General features: G+C 36.7%; 1 protein-coding gene across 2 annotated transcripts in view; it reads left to right on the forward strand.

Moving 5' to 3' along the window:
* Positions 1-17,198, forward strand: part of LOC127971712 (arf-GAP with Rho-GAP domain, ANK repeat and PH domain-containing protein 3) — a 31,772-nt gene that overhangs the window by 2,966 nt on the left and 11,608 nt on the right. For both annotated transcript variants that reach the window (XM_052574921.1, XM_052574920.1), the window contains exons 2-15: positions 5,651-6,681; positions 6,777-6,823; positions 8,529-8,620; positions 8,718-8,779; positions 9,964-10,182; positions 10,454-10,523; positions 11,571-11,691; positions 12,325-12,506; positions 12,718-12,824; positions 14,316-14,515; positions 14,825-14,910; positions 15,038-15,220; positions 16,585-16,726; positions 17,023-17,127. In XM_052574921.1, coding sequence (XP_052430881.1) covers positions 5,723-6,681; positions 6,777-6,823; positions 8,529-8,620; positions 8,718-8,779; positions 9,964-10,182; positions 10,454-10,523; positions 11,571-11,691; positions 12,325-12,506; positions 12,718-12,824; positions 14,316-14,515; positions 14,825-14,910; positions 15,038-15,220; positions 16,585-16,726; positions 17,023-17,127 — 2,575 coding nt within the window. In that variant the 5' untranslated portion in view covers positions 5,651-5,722. The remainder of the gene's footprint in view (positions 1-5,650; positions 6,682-6,776; positions 6,824-8,528; positions 8,621-8,717; positions 8,780-9,963; positions 10,183-10,453; positions 10,524-11,570; positions 11,692-12,324; positions 12,507-12,717; positions 12,825-14,315; positions 14,516-14,824; positions 14,911-15,037; positions 15,221-16,584; positions 16,727-17,022; positions 17,128-17,198) is intronic.

Genomic DNA, 17,198 nt, shown 5'->3' on the forward strand with positions numbered 1-17,198 from the left:
TAAAAGTAATCTAGTACGAATTGAACAGTTTAATTCAAGTCTTCTAAAGATTATTTTTATGTGATGAACAATGAGGTTTATGCAAGCACAGTTGATCTTCTGTGTTTATCATACAGTGGTGGTTGACACTGTCCCAGCTATAAGCAAATAGTCCCAATGTCTTGTGGTAAGTCTGTTGAGATAAGGCTAAGGCAGACAGAAAAGCAATTCGCTGGAGGTGCACAATAGGTGGGCCTTAACCGATGAAGGACCTGGCAACATCCAGGAGCCAAGATGGGGGACCGGTTGTCCTGGGACCACCCTTGCCACTGGGATTTACCTCATCATGGTTAAGATATTGTTACTGGCGATGACACAGCCCGTTTGGCACTTTAAAACTCCCTTGTGCATGTCTCCACCTCGGACAGCGATGTGATGTCTGGCAATGGGAGCAGGTTTGAATTGACAATGTCCCACCCACACTACCTGCATTTACCGGTGGGGATGACCTGCTGTCAGTATAGTGCCTTCTTTTAAATATCTGGGGAATATTCTCGATGAGCACTGTGGCATCGACAATGAAATCCAGAGCCGCGTTAAACAGGCAAACAGCAGTTGCCTTTGAGAGAATTTGTGTAGAGTCTTTTACAACAAGAATCTTCAAACCTATACAAAGGTCGCCGTATACCAAGCGGTCTATGTCCCCACCCTGAAGCTAGGGTAACCTACAGCCGTCACATCAGGTCTCTAGCACACTTCCTATATAAGCTGCCTTCAGCACGTTCTGGAAGTTAGCTGGCGTGATTGTGTGCCTCAATCTGAAATAACAAAGTATTGAGGACATGATCACCCATCGCCAGCTGCAATGCCCGTACATATGCCCCACCTGCACCAGGATAGGACTGTTAGCCATCAGAGATCTCACTGTTAAAGGTGTGGACATCATCATTGGATTATGATGGACGACTGAGAGAGAGATCATACAGTATTCGATGTGCTCTTTGTATTTGCATTGATCAATGTTTATATATTAATAAACGCTTAAATTTCATGTTCATAAAGTTATTTAATGTCCATAAAGTAATTGTGTCTCTTCAGAAGAGTTGGATTGAAATGCTGGTTACTTTTACAACGTCTTTTGGTACAGTACTTTTTAAAGCATGAACATTTTGGTTGCCTAAATCCGAGATGAACAAAAATCTTATTGGTTAGAAAATGATATGAAGGATGAATAAAGGATGATTGACTTAAAATTTGTGGGTGAACTATCCCTTTAACAGGACACTGTGTGTATGTGTCCAATTTGCATCCTGTTTTAACAGCTTTTAAATGTTCCAATTTTAAAGAAATAAGAATTGCATGCTAAAAGATGGCATGCAAATGAAACAGTTGTACTCTAAGCAAAAAGTGTGTGGAAAGTGTAATTTTCTAGGTACAGTGATTGCCTAGGTTAGTATGATTCATTTGGAAATACGGCTTTTGTTAAAACGATCACACAGTTGGCTTTGAAACTCTAATTGCTGATGTGCCTTTTTGACCATAAAAGACTTATTATTTTACCGTAGTTGCTTTGGTGTCTAACGTTTAAAATTTCAGGTGTTTTTTGGAGGTTTTTAAGAATCAGAAGAGCTGGTCAAGGACACAACTTGTAGATTTCTAGGTTTTATATGTGCCGCCTCATTCAAATCAGTTTCATTTTATGCAACATTATCAATGTGTAGGACGTTTCTTATGGTTTCAGCTGCGATCATCTCCAGTTCATCTGTGTATCATGCGCAGTATCTCTTTTCCTTTAGCGCGGGAGAGAGGAGGAGGGTTTTGTTTGAGGGACAGCTGTATCCTGTGTATTCAGTTCGGAGAAAACCCAGATCGGCCATCAAGATAAATATAGTTGGGGTGGGGCGGACAGAGCAGAGCAGGGCATAGTTTTCCCAGCTAAATGCACGTTGATTGTTGTTTGAGATGGTAGAGATGTGGAGGATGATTTGAAGATGCTGCTGGAATGAGATGGTATGTCCTGATGGTTCCAGCTACCATCTTAACCTTGTCTAGACCTTCATCTGCGAGAACAGGCCTGCCTGAGACCGTCTCCTCAATCACCAAGGCTTTTATCTGAGGGATCCTCAGGGCACTCGGTGGAGGGAATGCACTCATTAGACAAACACCCCGTTAATAGTGCATCGTTCCAATGCGTCCATCAAAGCCTTTTCTTGTAAAGATGTAGGGTGTTTGGGATGGTTACTTCTTGCCCAAGCCATAAAATTATATTATGATCACTTTTTTGGCCATTTTATCATCCATTAGGCAAAAATCATGTTTGCTTTGTACTTGTAAGTATAAAAGAAATATCCTTTTCTTAACAAGCTGCCTACTTTGATGTATTGGTAATAGTTTCATATTTAGGTTTATTGGTTTGTGCAAATCCTTAACCCTAAATATAGGCTATAATATTAATAGTAATACAAATGTCTGTTGTTGAGTGGCAAATCAGATGTTTGATGTAAAATTGAGAAACCGTGGTTTTGATCTTTTGTGGTTTCCTTTTTCTTTACAAAATATTCCGTCTTAACCACAAAACTGTAACTGTAGCACGTGGTTGCAAACTGAAACAAACATTGTGAGACTGTATGTCAGCCTGATAAAATGTGATGTAAATATGTGGTAAAGTGGCTGTGTGATTTCACTGAAAAGTCCATGAACATAGCTATTTTGTTAAGGTGTAAAGAAACTGAACTTGCTGTCAGTTTAGTGAAACAAATCCATAATTGGATTGTGAGGAATAAAGCAAAAAGTGTAAGCTTTTAAGCTTTAATTCTGGGTACAGTACTATTAAAAATTTTATTAATGTAAAATGTTATTTAAATTTAAAAAAGCCATTTTCTGACTTAATATATTTTAAGATTAAATTTATTCCTGTGATGCAATGTTGAATTTTTAGCAGCATCATAACTCCAGTCTTCAGTGTAACACAATCCTTCAGAAATCATTCTATTATGTTGATTTACTGCTCAAGAAATTTCTTATTTTTGTCACCATTGAAACAATTGTCCTGCTTAATTGTTTTGGAGAAGCTGTGATGGATCTTTTTTAGGACTCTTAACAGAAAATACAAAAGCACAGCTTTTATTCGAAATACGGTTATTTTGTAATATCATAAACGTCTTTGCTGCCACCTTAGATCAGTTTCATCCATCATTTCCTGGAAAAAAAAAATATATATTTAAAAAGACTTTTCAACAGTAGTTTGAATGAAATGCTGATTCAGAGACACTTTGTCATTATCATGGCACTCCACAATGCACATTTAAACAAGAATCAACACACAGTCAGCACTTAACTGTGGAAAGTGGATGCAAAGAAGAACAACTAAAAATAATTTTGTATGCAAACAGATGTAAGAGAGAAGACCAGTTGTAATACAGTCAGCAAATTTTACAGTGACATCCTGACTATCAGTGACATTTTGAATTCTGAACAATAAGAAATTATCTAACTTTATTGTAAGCTATGTTAAAATGTACAATTTACAAAAGGCAGATGTTATCTACAGAACCGATCTGAAAGAAGTCTGTATATTAATGGCTTCAGGCTGAATTAATTGCAGATGTTTTGCCACTGGTTGGCTTGTTTGGTTCATGATGACAGTCTTGCTAAAGGGAGTTTTCCTATATTGCTGCTAGGGGAAAGAGACAACACCCGGACCCGTTTCTCTCCTTTCCTCGGGTCACACTTTATCAGTCCGCCTCACAAGCTTCCTGCCTCCCCCTCGCCGTGGGATCCGGTGAATCAGAGTGACTGAGCCAAAGGTTAGCATCCAGAGTCCAGACAAAGGAAGACGAGGATGTGACTCATCAGCCTTTTTTAACAGCCTTCCAACGTCTGCTTTTCTACTCAGAATCAGTGTTGTCGAGCAAAATAGACCCTGTTGACATTATCATGACTTTTTAACACATTTTTGACTTTTTTATCGTGTTTCATAATTGAATTGGAGCGATTGTGATCTCTGCTGCAAATAGAAAGCGTGCTCGTAATTACCACCGATTTTAGATGACCTTGAGAGAGAACACTGTGCATCCTCTGTGGGTTGGGGATGTACACCCTGTGATGAGTGTTGTTTATCCAATCATCTCTCGCACCCGTCAGGCTCCGCCCCTCCTGGAGGTCATGGAGCTCTCTGTTCCTGGGTTTGGCTGTATGCCACTCGTAGCCTTGAGATTCCTCTTAGGACACTGTTCTCAAGTGCTGTCAGTCTTTTGGACACGCAGTCAGGAAAGTGTCAGGAATGTTTATATAAAAGCATTCACACTTGGTTGCTCCCAAAGTTATGCTGTCCCCGCCAAACAAGCTTTGCCCCACCCCCGCTGATTTTCTCCCAGGCCCAGCCTAGTGGAGTCTTTTTTTCTCGACTGGTTCCCTCATGTGCACCACGTTTTCAGCCACTTTACCTCAATGAATGGAGGCTTCTAAAAATAGTCCTAAGAAATATGACCGTTTTGTTATTGCTTGCATGTGCGAAGTGTTACAGCTTATCATGGTTTGCGATATTTTAATATTCCCATTTGTGTTCACCCTGAATCCTCATTTTCAGATGTTACAAAGATTTATTTTTGTTCGCTCAATGACTGTTTTGTTCCAGAGCAGTGGTTTTTAAGAGTATGTGAGCGGGGTCATGCCATCGTCTGCAAATGTCATGGTGATTCAGTCTCAGGCGGATGAAAAATGCTCTCTGTCATAAAAGACCATTAACCTCCTTGTAACTATCAGCCGTGTCAAATTTAGAAAGGTAGACATTTATTATTTTGTAAGATTTTAATTACTGGTTGTCTTTGCATTTAGGCACAATTGTAGTATAATAATTGTATTATTGTATTTATTATTATTTATTGAAATGCATAATGAGTATAATATGTACAATATTATTGTTATAAAATAATAAATAGTTTTTTTTATTGCTAATTGTACAATGCAAAACGGGAATTTCAGCAATGTATAACACAATCACCAGGATGAACACAAAATAAATATGCAAAAAAACAAAAAACAAGATGGAGCAGGATTTTAGACAAATTGTTATTGCTTATTATTTTTATTATGTAAAAATATACTGTAATCTTTTTATTCCTTCTCCATTATTTAAATTAAGTTTTAACTGTGCACATGTACACAAGTATTTGCATATAACAAAGAACAGGAACAAGAAAACACACACACACACACGTTTGTTTTTGTGAAAAGTGGGTTCATCCCATAGGCGTAATGGTTTTTATACTGTACAAACTGTATATTCTATGGCCTTACACCAACCCTTCACCTAACCCTAAACCTTCACAGGAAACTTTGTGCATTTTTACTTTCTCAAAAAGAAAAAACTCATTCTGTATGATTTATAAGCGTTGTGTTTTTTACATACTTCCATTAGTCTTGGTTTGTATAATATAATGCATTTTATATATGTTTATATGCTGGACTGAGGATAGATCAAATTATTGGTGGATTAGTGATAGTAAAAATGGTAGCCATTGACTTCCATAGTATGGAAATAAATACTATGGAAGTCAACGGCTACCATCAACTCTTCGATGTAAATGACAGAGTGTTTATTTTGTGAACTATCCATTTAAAGAGGTTTTGTCGTTGCAATGAAGCCTATTTTCTTTGCTTGTTTTCTCAGATGAAGGACTGGTGTCATCTTCTGCTCTTGGCTGGAACTGCTGCTGTTTTGCATGCAGCCTAATGAGCACCCATGCACACTATGGCAACCGCAATCGGTCCATGCTCCGATGCAGAGGACCTGTTGGCTTCCATCCACCTCGAGAGGTATCTGGACCACTTCCGTCAGGCAGGCTTTCTCCTTGCCCGAGACTTCTGCCATGTGGACAATGTAGCTCTGAACAGGGTGGGAGTCACTGCCACCGGCCACAGGAAGCGTATCCTCAAACTAGTCGAGCACATTCAGCTGATCTGTGAACATCAAAGGAAGGAACCCATGCTAGATCGCTGTAATTCAGAATCTGCTATTCACGAGGTGACCCCTGTTAAAGCAGAGCCTCATTCTCCTTCAAGACACCCTAGCACTGCCTTAGAAGCCTTACGTAACAGCTCGGCCCCGAATCTTTGTGCACAAGTAAAGCGCTCGTTCTCAGAGCGGAGCGCCGGTGTTGTAAAGCCGGTACCAAAACCAAGAACTGTCTTCCACCGGTTAAGAGCAGAGAGAATTTCTTTACCAACACAACATGAAGTGCAACCTTTCCAAAAGTCATCTCAGGAGCCGCTTTTAAAAGTTGCAGGAGGTTCATCCTCCAGTACAGACACTGTTGAAACATCTACTGAATCAAAAAAGGGCCCTTGCGAACCAGGTTTGAGTAATAGCACTTCGGCCCCAGAGACTAGTGATATGTTACCCCCAGTGCCCCCTAGGTTAAATCGAGGAATTCCTCCATCCACTTTCAAGAGAATGTCGGAGCAGGAGCGTCTGAGCACCCCACCCCTCTGCACCCCTCCTGAGTCCCCCTCAAGTTATCAGTGCTCTCCCTTCACTAACACACCCGGTTCACCTCCAAGTCCACCCTGTTCAGGGCTGGAGATGGTCTCTAATGAAATCTACTGTGGCACTTTACCAGACACTCCACGTGTGCTTTGGAGTCGCTCTGTACCCCTCCCCCCTCCACGCCAGAAGGTCAGCCCATCCACTGAAAATCATAGGTAAACTCTTGTCCTTCTGTTTTTCACTGATTCTTACGACTGTGGCAAAGTTTTGTTTAAAATTATACCGCTAACTATAGTTTCTCCTCCTATAGCACTTTAGAAAAGTCTGACTCAACTGAAACACCTAAAAGAACATCTGGTAGGTGTATGACTGACCCTTATTTCAAACTTTATTTAGGAAAATTTTATTATTTACGTGGGCCAAAGTTGTTCCTAATATTTATGACTTTCTTTTTTCCAATGAATGAATCATGTACAATTTTCTGTACAATGAAAGTGAACAAAGTTGTACAATATATATATTTGTGTGAAGAGCAGATGAGAGTTTGTATTCAAAAGTTTGGGGTCAGTACAGTTGTTTGTTTTGTTTATTCTTTTGAAGTTTTTTCTTCTTCCAGCAATTAAATTGATGCTAAAAACATTTATAATGTTTCAAATAAATGCTATTTTTAAGCTTTCTTTTCTGTAAGAGTCCTAAAAAAGAAGATCATGATTTACTGTATTTTTCGGACTATAAGTCGCACCTGAGTATAAGTCGCATCAGTCCAAAAATAGGTCATGATGGGGAAAAAAACATATATAAGTCGCACTGGACTACAAGTCGCATTTATTTAGAACCAAGAACCAAGAGAAAACATTACCGTCTCAAGCCGCGAGAGGGCGCTCTATGCTTTCAGTATAGACTACAGGAGAACTGAGCAGCATAGAGCGCCCTCTCGTGGCTGGAGACGGTAATGTTTTCTCTTGGTTAATTTATCTCGGTTCATGTCAAATTAATTTTGATAAATAAGTCGCACCTTACTATAAGTCGCAGGACCAGCCAAACTATGAAAAAAAGTGTGACTTATAGTCCGGAAAATACGGTAATTTCCTCAAAAATATTTAGCAGCACAACAGGAAAAGGCTAGGTAAACTTTTTTCTTTTTTTTTTAGTTTTTTTTTGGCATAACCACTTTTTTTTTTTTTACTAAAAATACCATGGCGTATCGATATTTTTTCACCTTAAGATGACACGATGAATATAGATATTTATTATTACAAAATATTTACAAACCCGCTCCAAAGTTCTGTTTTGAATCAAATGATTTGCGATATGTGAAGTTCTGATCTAAAACAAAGGATTTATGATCGGCGCTTCGAAGTTTAAGATTCGCAAACCATATCATTCAGATTGAGACTTTTGCCGCGCAGATCGCAAAACATTCAATTTGCAAAACGATTTGCGAACTCACTCCGAGGTTCCTATCATGATACGTGAAGTTACGATCTAAATCAAATGATTTGCAAACCCACTCCGAAGTGCCTGTCTAAATCAGATGATTCGCTATACATAAAAATCTGATCTGAATCAAATGATTCACTATACACGATCCAAAAAGCTCACCCATAACTATATCTGACTGTACTTGGTCAATACAAGCAAATGTCAAAATTAAAAAATGATATGCTCTGTTATTTGATCTGTTATATTTTGATAGTGAATCACTTCAATTGATTGACTGAAATGTTTGAATCAATCGGAGCAGTTCCAGAATAATATGACATCACGTGACAAAGAAGACTGGAGAAGACTTTTTTACAGTATTTTTTTTTTTAAACAAAAGCAGCTTTGGTGATCATAAGAGACTTCTTTTAAAAACTTAAATCTTATCCAACCCCAAACTTTTGAACAGTAGTGAAAGGCACTAAAACTCACCATCCATAATCAATGGTTATGATTTGAGAGCTACTGTATGCTGGATAGGAAGATTTTCATTAAACGTTGGCTTTAATGTGCTTTACACACTACTGTGTCACTTATTTTATCTTATAAACTTTATGTAATGCTGCTATTTTCTGTTCAGGCGACACAGCATCTGCTGAGGATGAAGATGAAATGATCAACCCGTACTGTGAAACTGTTTTCCACAGCAGACGACAATTTCAGCATTCAGAGGTGAGATACTTAAAGAAAAAAATATCTCTTAAACCATTTATTTTCTCACTTTATGTCCTCCAGTAGGTGGAATTTATTTATGTTTGAATGCATTTAGGTTGAGAGGACCAAAAGTGAGGAAAAGACTGCAAATAAAGACGATAAACAAAGAGAACATGGGTAAGTCCAAGTATTTCCATGAGAATGTTTGGTTTGCCCACAGCGTTATATCCAGCTGCTAATCATATAGGGACACCTAAAACAATGGGATAAACAGACTCTGTGTGTTTTCTTGGTTGAGTTCTAGTGTCTTCCAGCCTCTGTTGTCTAAATGTGTGAGTCCAGAGCTTCCAGTGCAAAGGTCTGGATCTGTGATGTTTTTAATAAAACAAATTAGATTTAATGTCTTAAAGGGATACTTCACTCGAAAATCATTCACTCACCCTTATGCTGTCCCAGATGTATATTACTGTCTTTCCTCAGATGGACACAAAATAATTTTTTTAGAAAAGCAAGAGAGAGATACAATGGAAGTGGATGAAACCCTCAAAGTCGATACCTTAAAATCCATGCAGAATTAAAAATTATAGTAATCCATGCTGCCACAGATTAATGGATTATCCTAACATGTTAAACTTTTTCAACAATAAACCATCGCTTCCAACCAGTTGTCATACACAGTTTCATGATAGCATCATGAAGCGCTACAACAACACATTGTGAAGCTTGATGGAAGCACATCGTAAGCTTGTGTAAGAAGTAATGTAGAAGCACATTCTGACATTTAACTCTTTAAAATGTTAGTTTTATCCACTGGGATTTTTATCTTTCTATTTTTATATGAAATTAATTAATTAAAATTGTAGTAACAACTACAAAAAATGTATAATAATTATTAATAATAATAATATAATAATACTTGCATGGTTTATTCCACAACAAACAACAACAACAATATTACAAGTATTTTATTTTTAGAAAAAAATTACCATTAATTTTGTTGAATAATTATTATATTATATTATATTATATTATATTATATTATATTATATTATAATTATTTTTTTTGATCACTGACAATTTTGCCAAGTTTTTTTTTAGCATAAATCTCACTATATTCTATTAATGCTTAAAGGGATAATTTACCCAAAAGCGACATGAGTGTAAGTAATTAATGACAGAATTATTATTTTTCGGCTATTCCTTTAATACAAGAAACAAATACCCCCAAAATGTTAGAAAACATATGGAAAAATGCATTTTTGCATTTTATTATTTTGATTATTTTCAAGAGATTTCCATCATTTTACTGGAGCATGAAACTGTACTGTACGGTTTATATTTGTAACTTAATGGTCTCACAGGCAGCACAATCACTCGTGGCTCAAGCGTCTTGATTCTCCAGGCTACTGCACGGTGGGTGAACCGTCCCCGGCCTCTCACTCGTTCTCCCTCCCTCATAACCTCGGTTCCTTCGAAGCGGATGAGGACCACATCATCTCCCCCTACGCCAGCTTCACCTCGCTGTCCGAGCGGACGGCACCCATCCTCAGCGGCTGGCTGGACAAGCTCTCTCCTCAAGGGTACGCCCCGTCGGGGCTGCTGCTCTCCTCTCATCTCTGCATCTCCTGCACGCTCCTCACTGGCTGTTTCTGCTCCCTGTCTGTCCTCTCCGGCCGGTTTGTCATTACTTCAGATGTCGTGTGTCCTGCTGTTTGTTCCCGTCCTCTGCTTGTCACCTTCCAGTGTCTAGATTCATTTCCTCCTTGAATAATTTCAGACAGCACCATATTAGATGTGACATTTGTAGTGTAGTTGTTAATCTCTAATGTCATCTTTGTTCCTCTGTTATAGAAACTACGTGTTCCAGAAACGATATGTGAAGTTTGATGGGAAGAACTTGATGTACTATGGTAGTGAAAAGGTACGATTGCATGTCAACAACTCAATGGCAACCTAATTCTCTCATGCTCACCTAGGCTGTGTTTCTTTAATATAAAAATACAGGATAAATAGCAATATTGTGAAATATTGTTCCAATTTAAGGTAACTGTTTTCCATTTAAATGTATTTTAAAATGTAGTGATGCAAATCTGAATTTTCAGCATAATTACTCAAGTTTTCAGTGCAACATCATTCATAAATCATTCTAATATGTTAAATTGCTGCACAATATTATCAATAATGCAGTTGTATTGTCTAATCTGTGATGCTTTTCAGGATTCTTTTATGAAAAGTGCAAAAGAACAGCATTTATTTAAAAAAATAGATCATTTATAACAAGTTCAATGTTTTACTGTCACTTTTGATCAATGTAATGTGTCTTTGTTTAATTAAAGAATTAATTTCTTATTGACTCCAAACGTTTGAATGCCAGTGTAGTTTTTTCACCCTCCCTCTGACCTGCCTTGACATGAATCCCATCTTTGTATGTGTGTGAGCAAAGGTTTACTGTCAAATGTCGATTTCATCCGCCTCTGCCATATTGTCAACATTGTGGACAACACTGAATAGACGCTGTTGACGTGTAAAGGCCCTGTCACACCAAACACCATGCAAGAAATCTTAATGAATTGTTGATGAATGGAAGAGTGAAACCAATATTCATCGAGCTGAATGAAAAGCAAATTGCCAGAACAATAGATAGTGCTGATCGACAACCAAGTGCATATATGTCTTGAACCTTTCGGCACAGCTGATCTGGGAAATGTTATATTACACTATGCAGTCATGAAAGGTTGACAATAAATACTCTTTTTGGGCTGGGCAGGATTTTTTGTGATCCCAAAGTCACAGTGCAGTATGTTTTCATTGCACAGTCAACCGATTCATCATGATATATGACCTCTTTAATCACTTCATCTTGCCTGAAGACCTTCAGAATCCAAACAAATCCCACATTCCCTTGTGTTTCTGATGTCACATATGTTGTACACTGTTATTCCTAACACAAATGGTCTCTTTCTCCCAGGATGCTTATCCCAAAGGTGTGATTCCCTTAGCTGCCATGCAGATGGCCCGCTTAGCCAAAGACAATAAATTTGAGGTCATCACAAGTCACAGGACATTTGTCTTCCGAGCTGATAACGATGGTAAGTACAGCATTTTTGTCCTGCATGCATTCCCTTGGAATCCAAACCCATGACCAAAAATCTCAATATGTCGGCAGATGATATAGTATTGATATAACCTGCCATCTAAAAACATATAAGAGACCCTAGACCACAAAACCAGTATCAAGTGTCCATTTTTCAAAATTGAGATTTATACATTATCTGAAAACTAATAAGCACGTTTTCCATTGATGTATGGTTTATTAGGCTCTAACAATATTTGGCCGAGATGCAACTATTTGAAAATCTGAAATCTGAGCGTGCTAAAAAAATCTAAATATTGAGAAAATCACCTTTAAAGTTGCCCAACTGAATTCTTAGCAATGCATATTACTAATCAAAAGTTACATTTTGATATACTTAAAGTAGGAAATGTGCTAAATATCTTAATGGAACATGATCTTTAATTAATATCCTAATGATTTTTGGCATAAAAGAAAAATAGTTTTGACCCATATATTGTGTTTTTTTAAATATACCCCAGCGACTTAAGACTGGTTTTGTGCTCCAGGGTCACATATTATTGCACAATAATGTTTAGAGAAGTGTTTTACATCTTACTTTTACTAGGTTAAAAGAAGCCCATGTATCCTGCTTTATTTCTTTTCGTAGTTCAGAGGATCAAATGGTGCAGCACGCTGCAGGAGCGGGTCAAAGAACAGCTGGTTTTCGGCCGCCCACGTTTTGGCCCCGGCAGTCACTGCCAAAAGAGCGGCTTCCTGGAGCTCAAAACCAAGTCAAAGATCTACACAGCCATTATAATGGAGCAGATCTGGTTGTACAAGAATGAGCAGGTGATTAGTTAATCACGTTATAGCCATTCTCCTCTAGATTTAGTACTATTGATTTACTTTGCCTCTTTCTTCTCTCAGTGAGATGCAATTTGAGTATTTTGAACTTCCTATAGCATATGTGAAATTCATTCAAAATTAGCCTTAAATCATTTGCATCATGCAGTAGTAATTCTTGGTTTAAGGTTAACCCTTTGTGATATGTGTTCTGCAGTGCTTTAAAAATGGAATTGGAATTACTGTAATTGAGGCCAGAGGTGCTACAGTTCGTGATGGGAAGGGCAAGAGCTTTGATCTCATTACACCTTATAAAACCTTCAGGTAAACAGTTCAAGTCACGCTATGCTTCTGTTAAGTAGCTTGTACATGTCTACCCTTTTAAGTCATTTCCAAAATACATTGTTTAATCAGTGATTTGCCTGGAATCATAACAAGAAAAATCTATTGGCCAATAAGGCATATTTATTCTCTAAAAACAAGTCCTGTTTTCATACATAATTTAAATTCTCAAGTAAATTGAGTAAATTGTTTTAAAGGAAATTTAGATGTTTTTACTGGAAAATAAGACAAATAATGCTGATTAAAAAAATTATTAAATCAAAAAGGATATATCTTTTAAAATATATAATGAATTATAATAATAAAAAATATATTTATATATTTTAAGATAACATTTTTAATTATGGTTTCATTACGCTACCTTTCAAATAGAGCAAAATGGTAATATTGTGACATTTTATTTATTTAATTTATTTACATTTAAATCTGCTTTGTATTTTAATATTTAATTAATTCCTGTGATGGCTAAGCTACATTTTCTGCAGCTGTCACTGGTGCTCAAGAAACATTTCTTATTATTATCAATATTGAAAACTGCTGTGCAGCTTAATATTTTTGTGGCAACCCTGATACACACTAATAATAATAATAAAATAATATATAATATAATAGATTAAAAATGCATTTATTTCATACTAAGTATACTTCAAATCCATTAACATATTTACTGACATATTACTTAAAACATACTGAAATACAATTATAATTAAACTTAATTTCTTTATTGCACAATGCACATTTCTTAATTTTATGTCTAAAATGTTTTTTAATATCCCTCTTAATAACAATTGTATGATCTCTGTATAATATCAGCCTTTACATACAAGATATTTAAATTGTACCTGAAGTATACTTGCAATGGCTTCACTTTAACACAATCAAACATACTTAAGTATATCTTTAGTAGGAATTTAGCATAACTTAATTAATCAAAGTGCATTAAGAACAAAAAATAGTTGTTCCACTTTAGCAGAATTTAATTTTCACAGTTTAGTATACTAAAAGTACAGTATATATATATATATATATATATGTATGTATAAATAATTATTATTATTATTATTTTTTTTACTAGGGCAATTTTATCATAATTTTTTTACAAAACAGAAAGTTCATAAGATCCGCATTTATTCAAAACAGAAATCTTGTAACATTATAAATGTTTTTACAGTCACTTTTGATCAATTTAACCTGTCCATGCTGAATAAAAGACAAAATAATATAATATTATTTGAAAAAAAAAATCTTACTGACTCCAAATTATGAATGCTAGTGTATATATATTGTAACACACACATACATAGATTTTATTAAAATAAACTCAAGTTCATCATCTAACTTTGACCGCACACATATATGAAAGTATTGAAGTCGTGCAAATGTCTGTTCCCGCAAAGTAACCACGCCAGACCAGAGACAATTAATAGGATCCAAGATGGCAGAGCATTAAGAGGGTTGTGTGCATCCTTGCAGCTTTACAGCCGAGTCGGAGCGAGAGAAGAGGGACTGGATGGAGGCCCTGCAGGAGTCGATAGCAGAAACACTATCTGATTACGAGGTGGCTGAGAAGATCTGGTCCAACAGGTCCAACAAGATCTGCGCAGACTGCAAAGCCATCAATCCGGACTGGGCATCCATCAATCTCTGTGTGGTCATCTGCAAGAACTGTGCAGGTGTGTGGCGGTCACTTGTTTCATCATGTAAACGTGTGAATTCTGCTGAATTAAGCTAGATATTCACCAAAACAGCCTTTTCTAAACCGTGAGTAGCTGGCATGGGGAAGAGCAGAGCGGTGTTCGGGTTGATACAGATGGTGCTAAGAGTTTCTAAGCTCATTTGAGAGTTCATGTGAGGTCCTCTGTGCCGTATACTACAGATAAAAGTGGCTCAGAGGCACCGTATCAGGAAGTGTTTGTGGGACAAACTGAATGAATGGTGTGTGGAGAGTGATGTGGTGCCTCTTTTGTTCTGTCTGCCTGCAGGCCAGCATCGAGGTCTCGGCACAATGGTGTCGAAAGTGCAGAGTCTGAAACTAGACACCAGCGTGTGGAGCAATGAGATCGTCCAGGTAGGGGCTGCTGTAGTTTGTTTTGATGAAAAGATCTTTTTAATTCCAATTAGCAGGATTCCTGATATCCCCAGTGATTTTACCACAAGGTTTTTCACAAATTAGATCCTATCTCTGTGTGTTCTAGCTTTTTATAATGCTTGGCAATGATAAAGCCAATGAATTTTGGGCGGCTAGACTTCCTGTGACTGAGGAGCTGGACTGTGACGCCTCTCCAGAGCAGCGGAGAGAGTTTATCACCCACAAATACAGAGAAGGCAGATATCGCCACCCTCATCCCAGTTTTAGCACCCAAGAGGAACTTCTTAAGGTAAAGGTTAAGCCATTCACACATACAGGGAAGAGATCGTGCAAACTAATGGCAGCTTGTTTACCAGTCATTAAGATTAAGATTATTCCTGATTATTTATAGACTTCAAAACACAGTCAGGAGTGTTGAACATGGCATCTTTACTGTCAGATTTTAATTAGAATTAAAAAAATGTATGTAAATTAGATAAAATTATGTTTGGCCCACCAACAATTTAATATGCCCTTACATTAAACAATAATTATTTTAGTTAGTGATAATAAAATGTAGTTAAATTAAATTAATATAACAAGTTATACAAATATATGTGTCGTTAATTATAATAATAATGTTAGTATTATTATTAATATTATTATTATTACTACTACTACTATTACTACTACTACTACTACTACTATTGCTGTTATTACAGTTAATAATAAAAATAATGATTATGATAATGGTAACAATTATTAATATCAATACTACTATTAGTATTTTTGTTTTTAAATGCACAATAAAATAAGTAAATGTATTATTATTGAAATTCTACTATTATTGTTATTATTTGGTTATTACTTTTTTCTTTTTTATTACTAATATTATGGTTATTTATTTATTTTTAAAATACAAATAAATTTATTATTATTATTATTATTATTATTATTATTATTATTTATCTAATAATTTTTAGATTAGTTAATTTAATTTGAGTTATTTTAGTCATGGAAATGTCTATGGTAAATATACATTATTCTTCTTAGTAATGCTCAGAAAGAGGGGAACTCATTGTTCAACAAAATGGAAACTTTATATGTCTGTTATCAGTTAGCCTTGTTTAGATGGATATAGGCCTTTTGCATTTAATGATGAATATTTTACACCTTGTCTATAGAGTCACATAACCTCAACACTTTTGCACAATAAATGCATTTCCCTTTCCTCTTCTGCAACACACTTATTTTTGAAATACCCTGAATACTTCCTCAAATCAGAAGCGCAGTGAACTATTGCGGCGGACAATTCTCTGTGTAATAGCTTTGCTTCAAAAGAAAGGTTTGAGATCAATCACCGCTGGGCCAGTGAGGACATCCTGTCTTAATATAGCTAGAGCCATCTAAGTATTGTGCCAGCGGTCAAGCCAAGATTAGTGTGTATTATAGTTTCTCAAGACTTTACCCAGGCTATTATTTGTGTACCCAGGCTACCTATGAACCCCAAAATAAGCTGATGGCTATGTTGTGAATTGTAAATAATGAAGAGCACTAATGCAAAGAATAGACGGATTTTTAGAAGAAGCTTTGAATGTCCTTTGGCTAAATATGCTATTAGCGGTGCATTTTCTGAAGTGTGTATATGATTGTGTGTGTGTGGTCCCCCTGCAGGCGCTGTGCACCGCTGTGACTGAGCAGAACCTGCTTAAAACGGTCACTCAGATTTTTGCGGAGGCCGAGGCCACTCGACTCGCTAAAGCTAATGGAACCGATAAGCGTGTGTCTCCGCATTACTCATACACACAGTCTGCAGGTAGCGTTCCAGCACTTAACTACAGCCATGTCTCTTAAAGGTGAAGTGTGCAATTTAATAGACACCTAGTCAGAACTGTAAAAAATCATCTAAATCACTGTGTTCTACAAATTCTCCATCTTGAACATGAGTAATGTGTTTTTTAATATATGTTTTGCTACATTCTTTGATTATCTATAATGCAACAACAACAAAATTGCATGCTTCACCTTTAGTATATAGAAATTGTAATATATGTCATCTTTTAGTGAAACACAAGAGGTGTGCAGTATCTCACTGTAGTTTTCTGGATTCAGATTCCTGTGTCTATGATGAGATCATGCAGGCCGTCCTGTACTCCGGATACCTCTACAAGTCAAGCTCCTTGAACAAAGGGACATTATCTCGCAGAACCAGAGACGGTAGGCATCTATGTGCCATAAACAAGCATTGGTGGTGATTTAGGAGCAGACTGTACCTCTTCAGTTAAAAC

The sequence above is a fragment of the Carassius gibelio genome, chromosome B14 (assembly GCF_023724105.1).
Source record: "Carassius gibelio isolate Cgi1373 ecotype wild population from Czech Republic chromosome B14, carGib1.2-hapl.c, whole genome shotgun sequence".
NCBI classification, from domain to species: Eukaryota; Metazoa; Chordata; class Actinopteri; order Cypriniformes; family Cyprinidae; genus Carassius; species Carassius gibelio.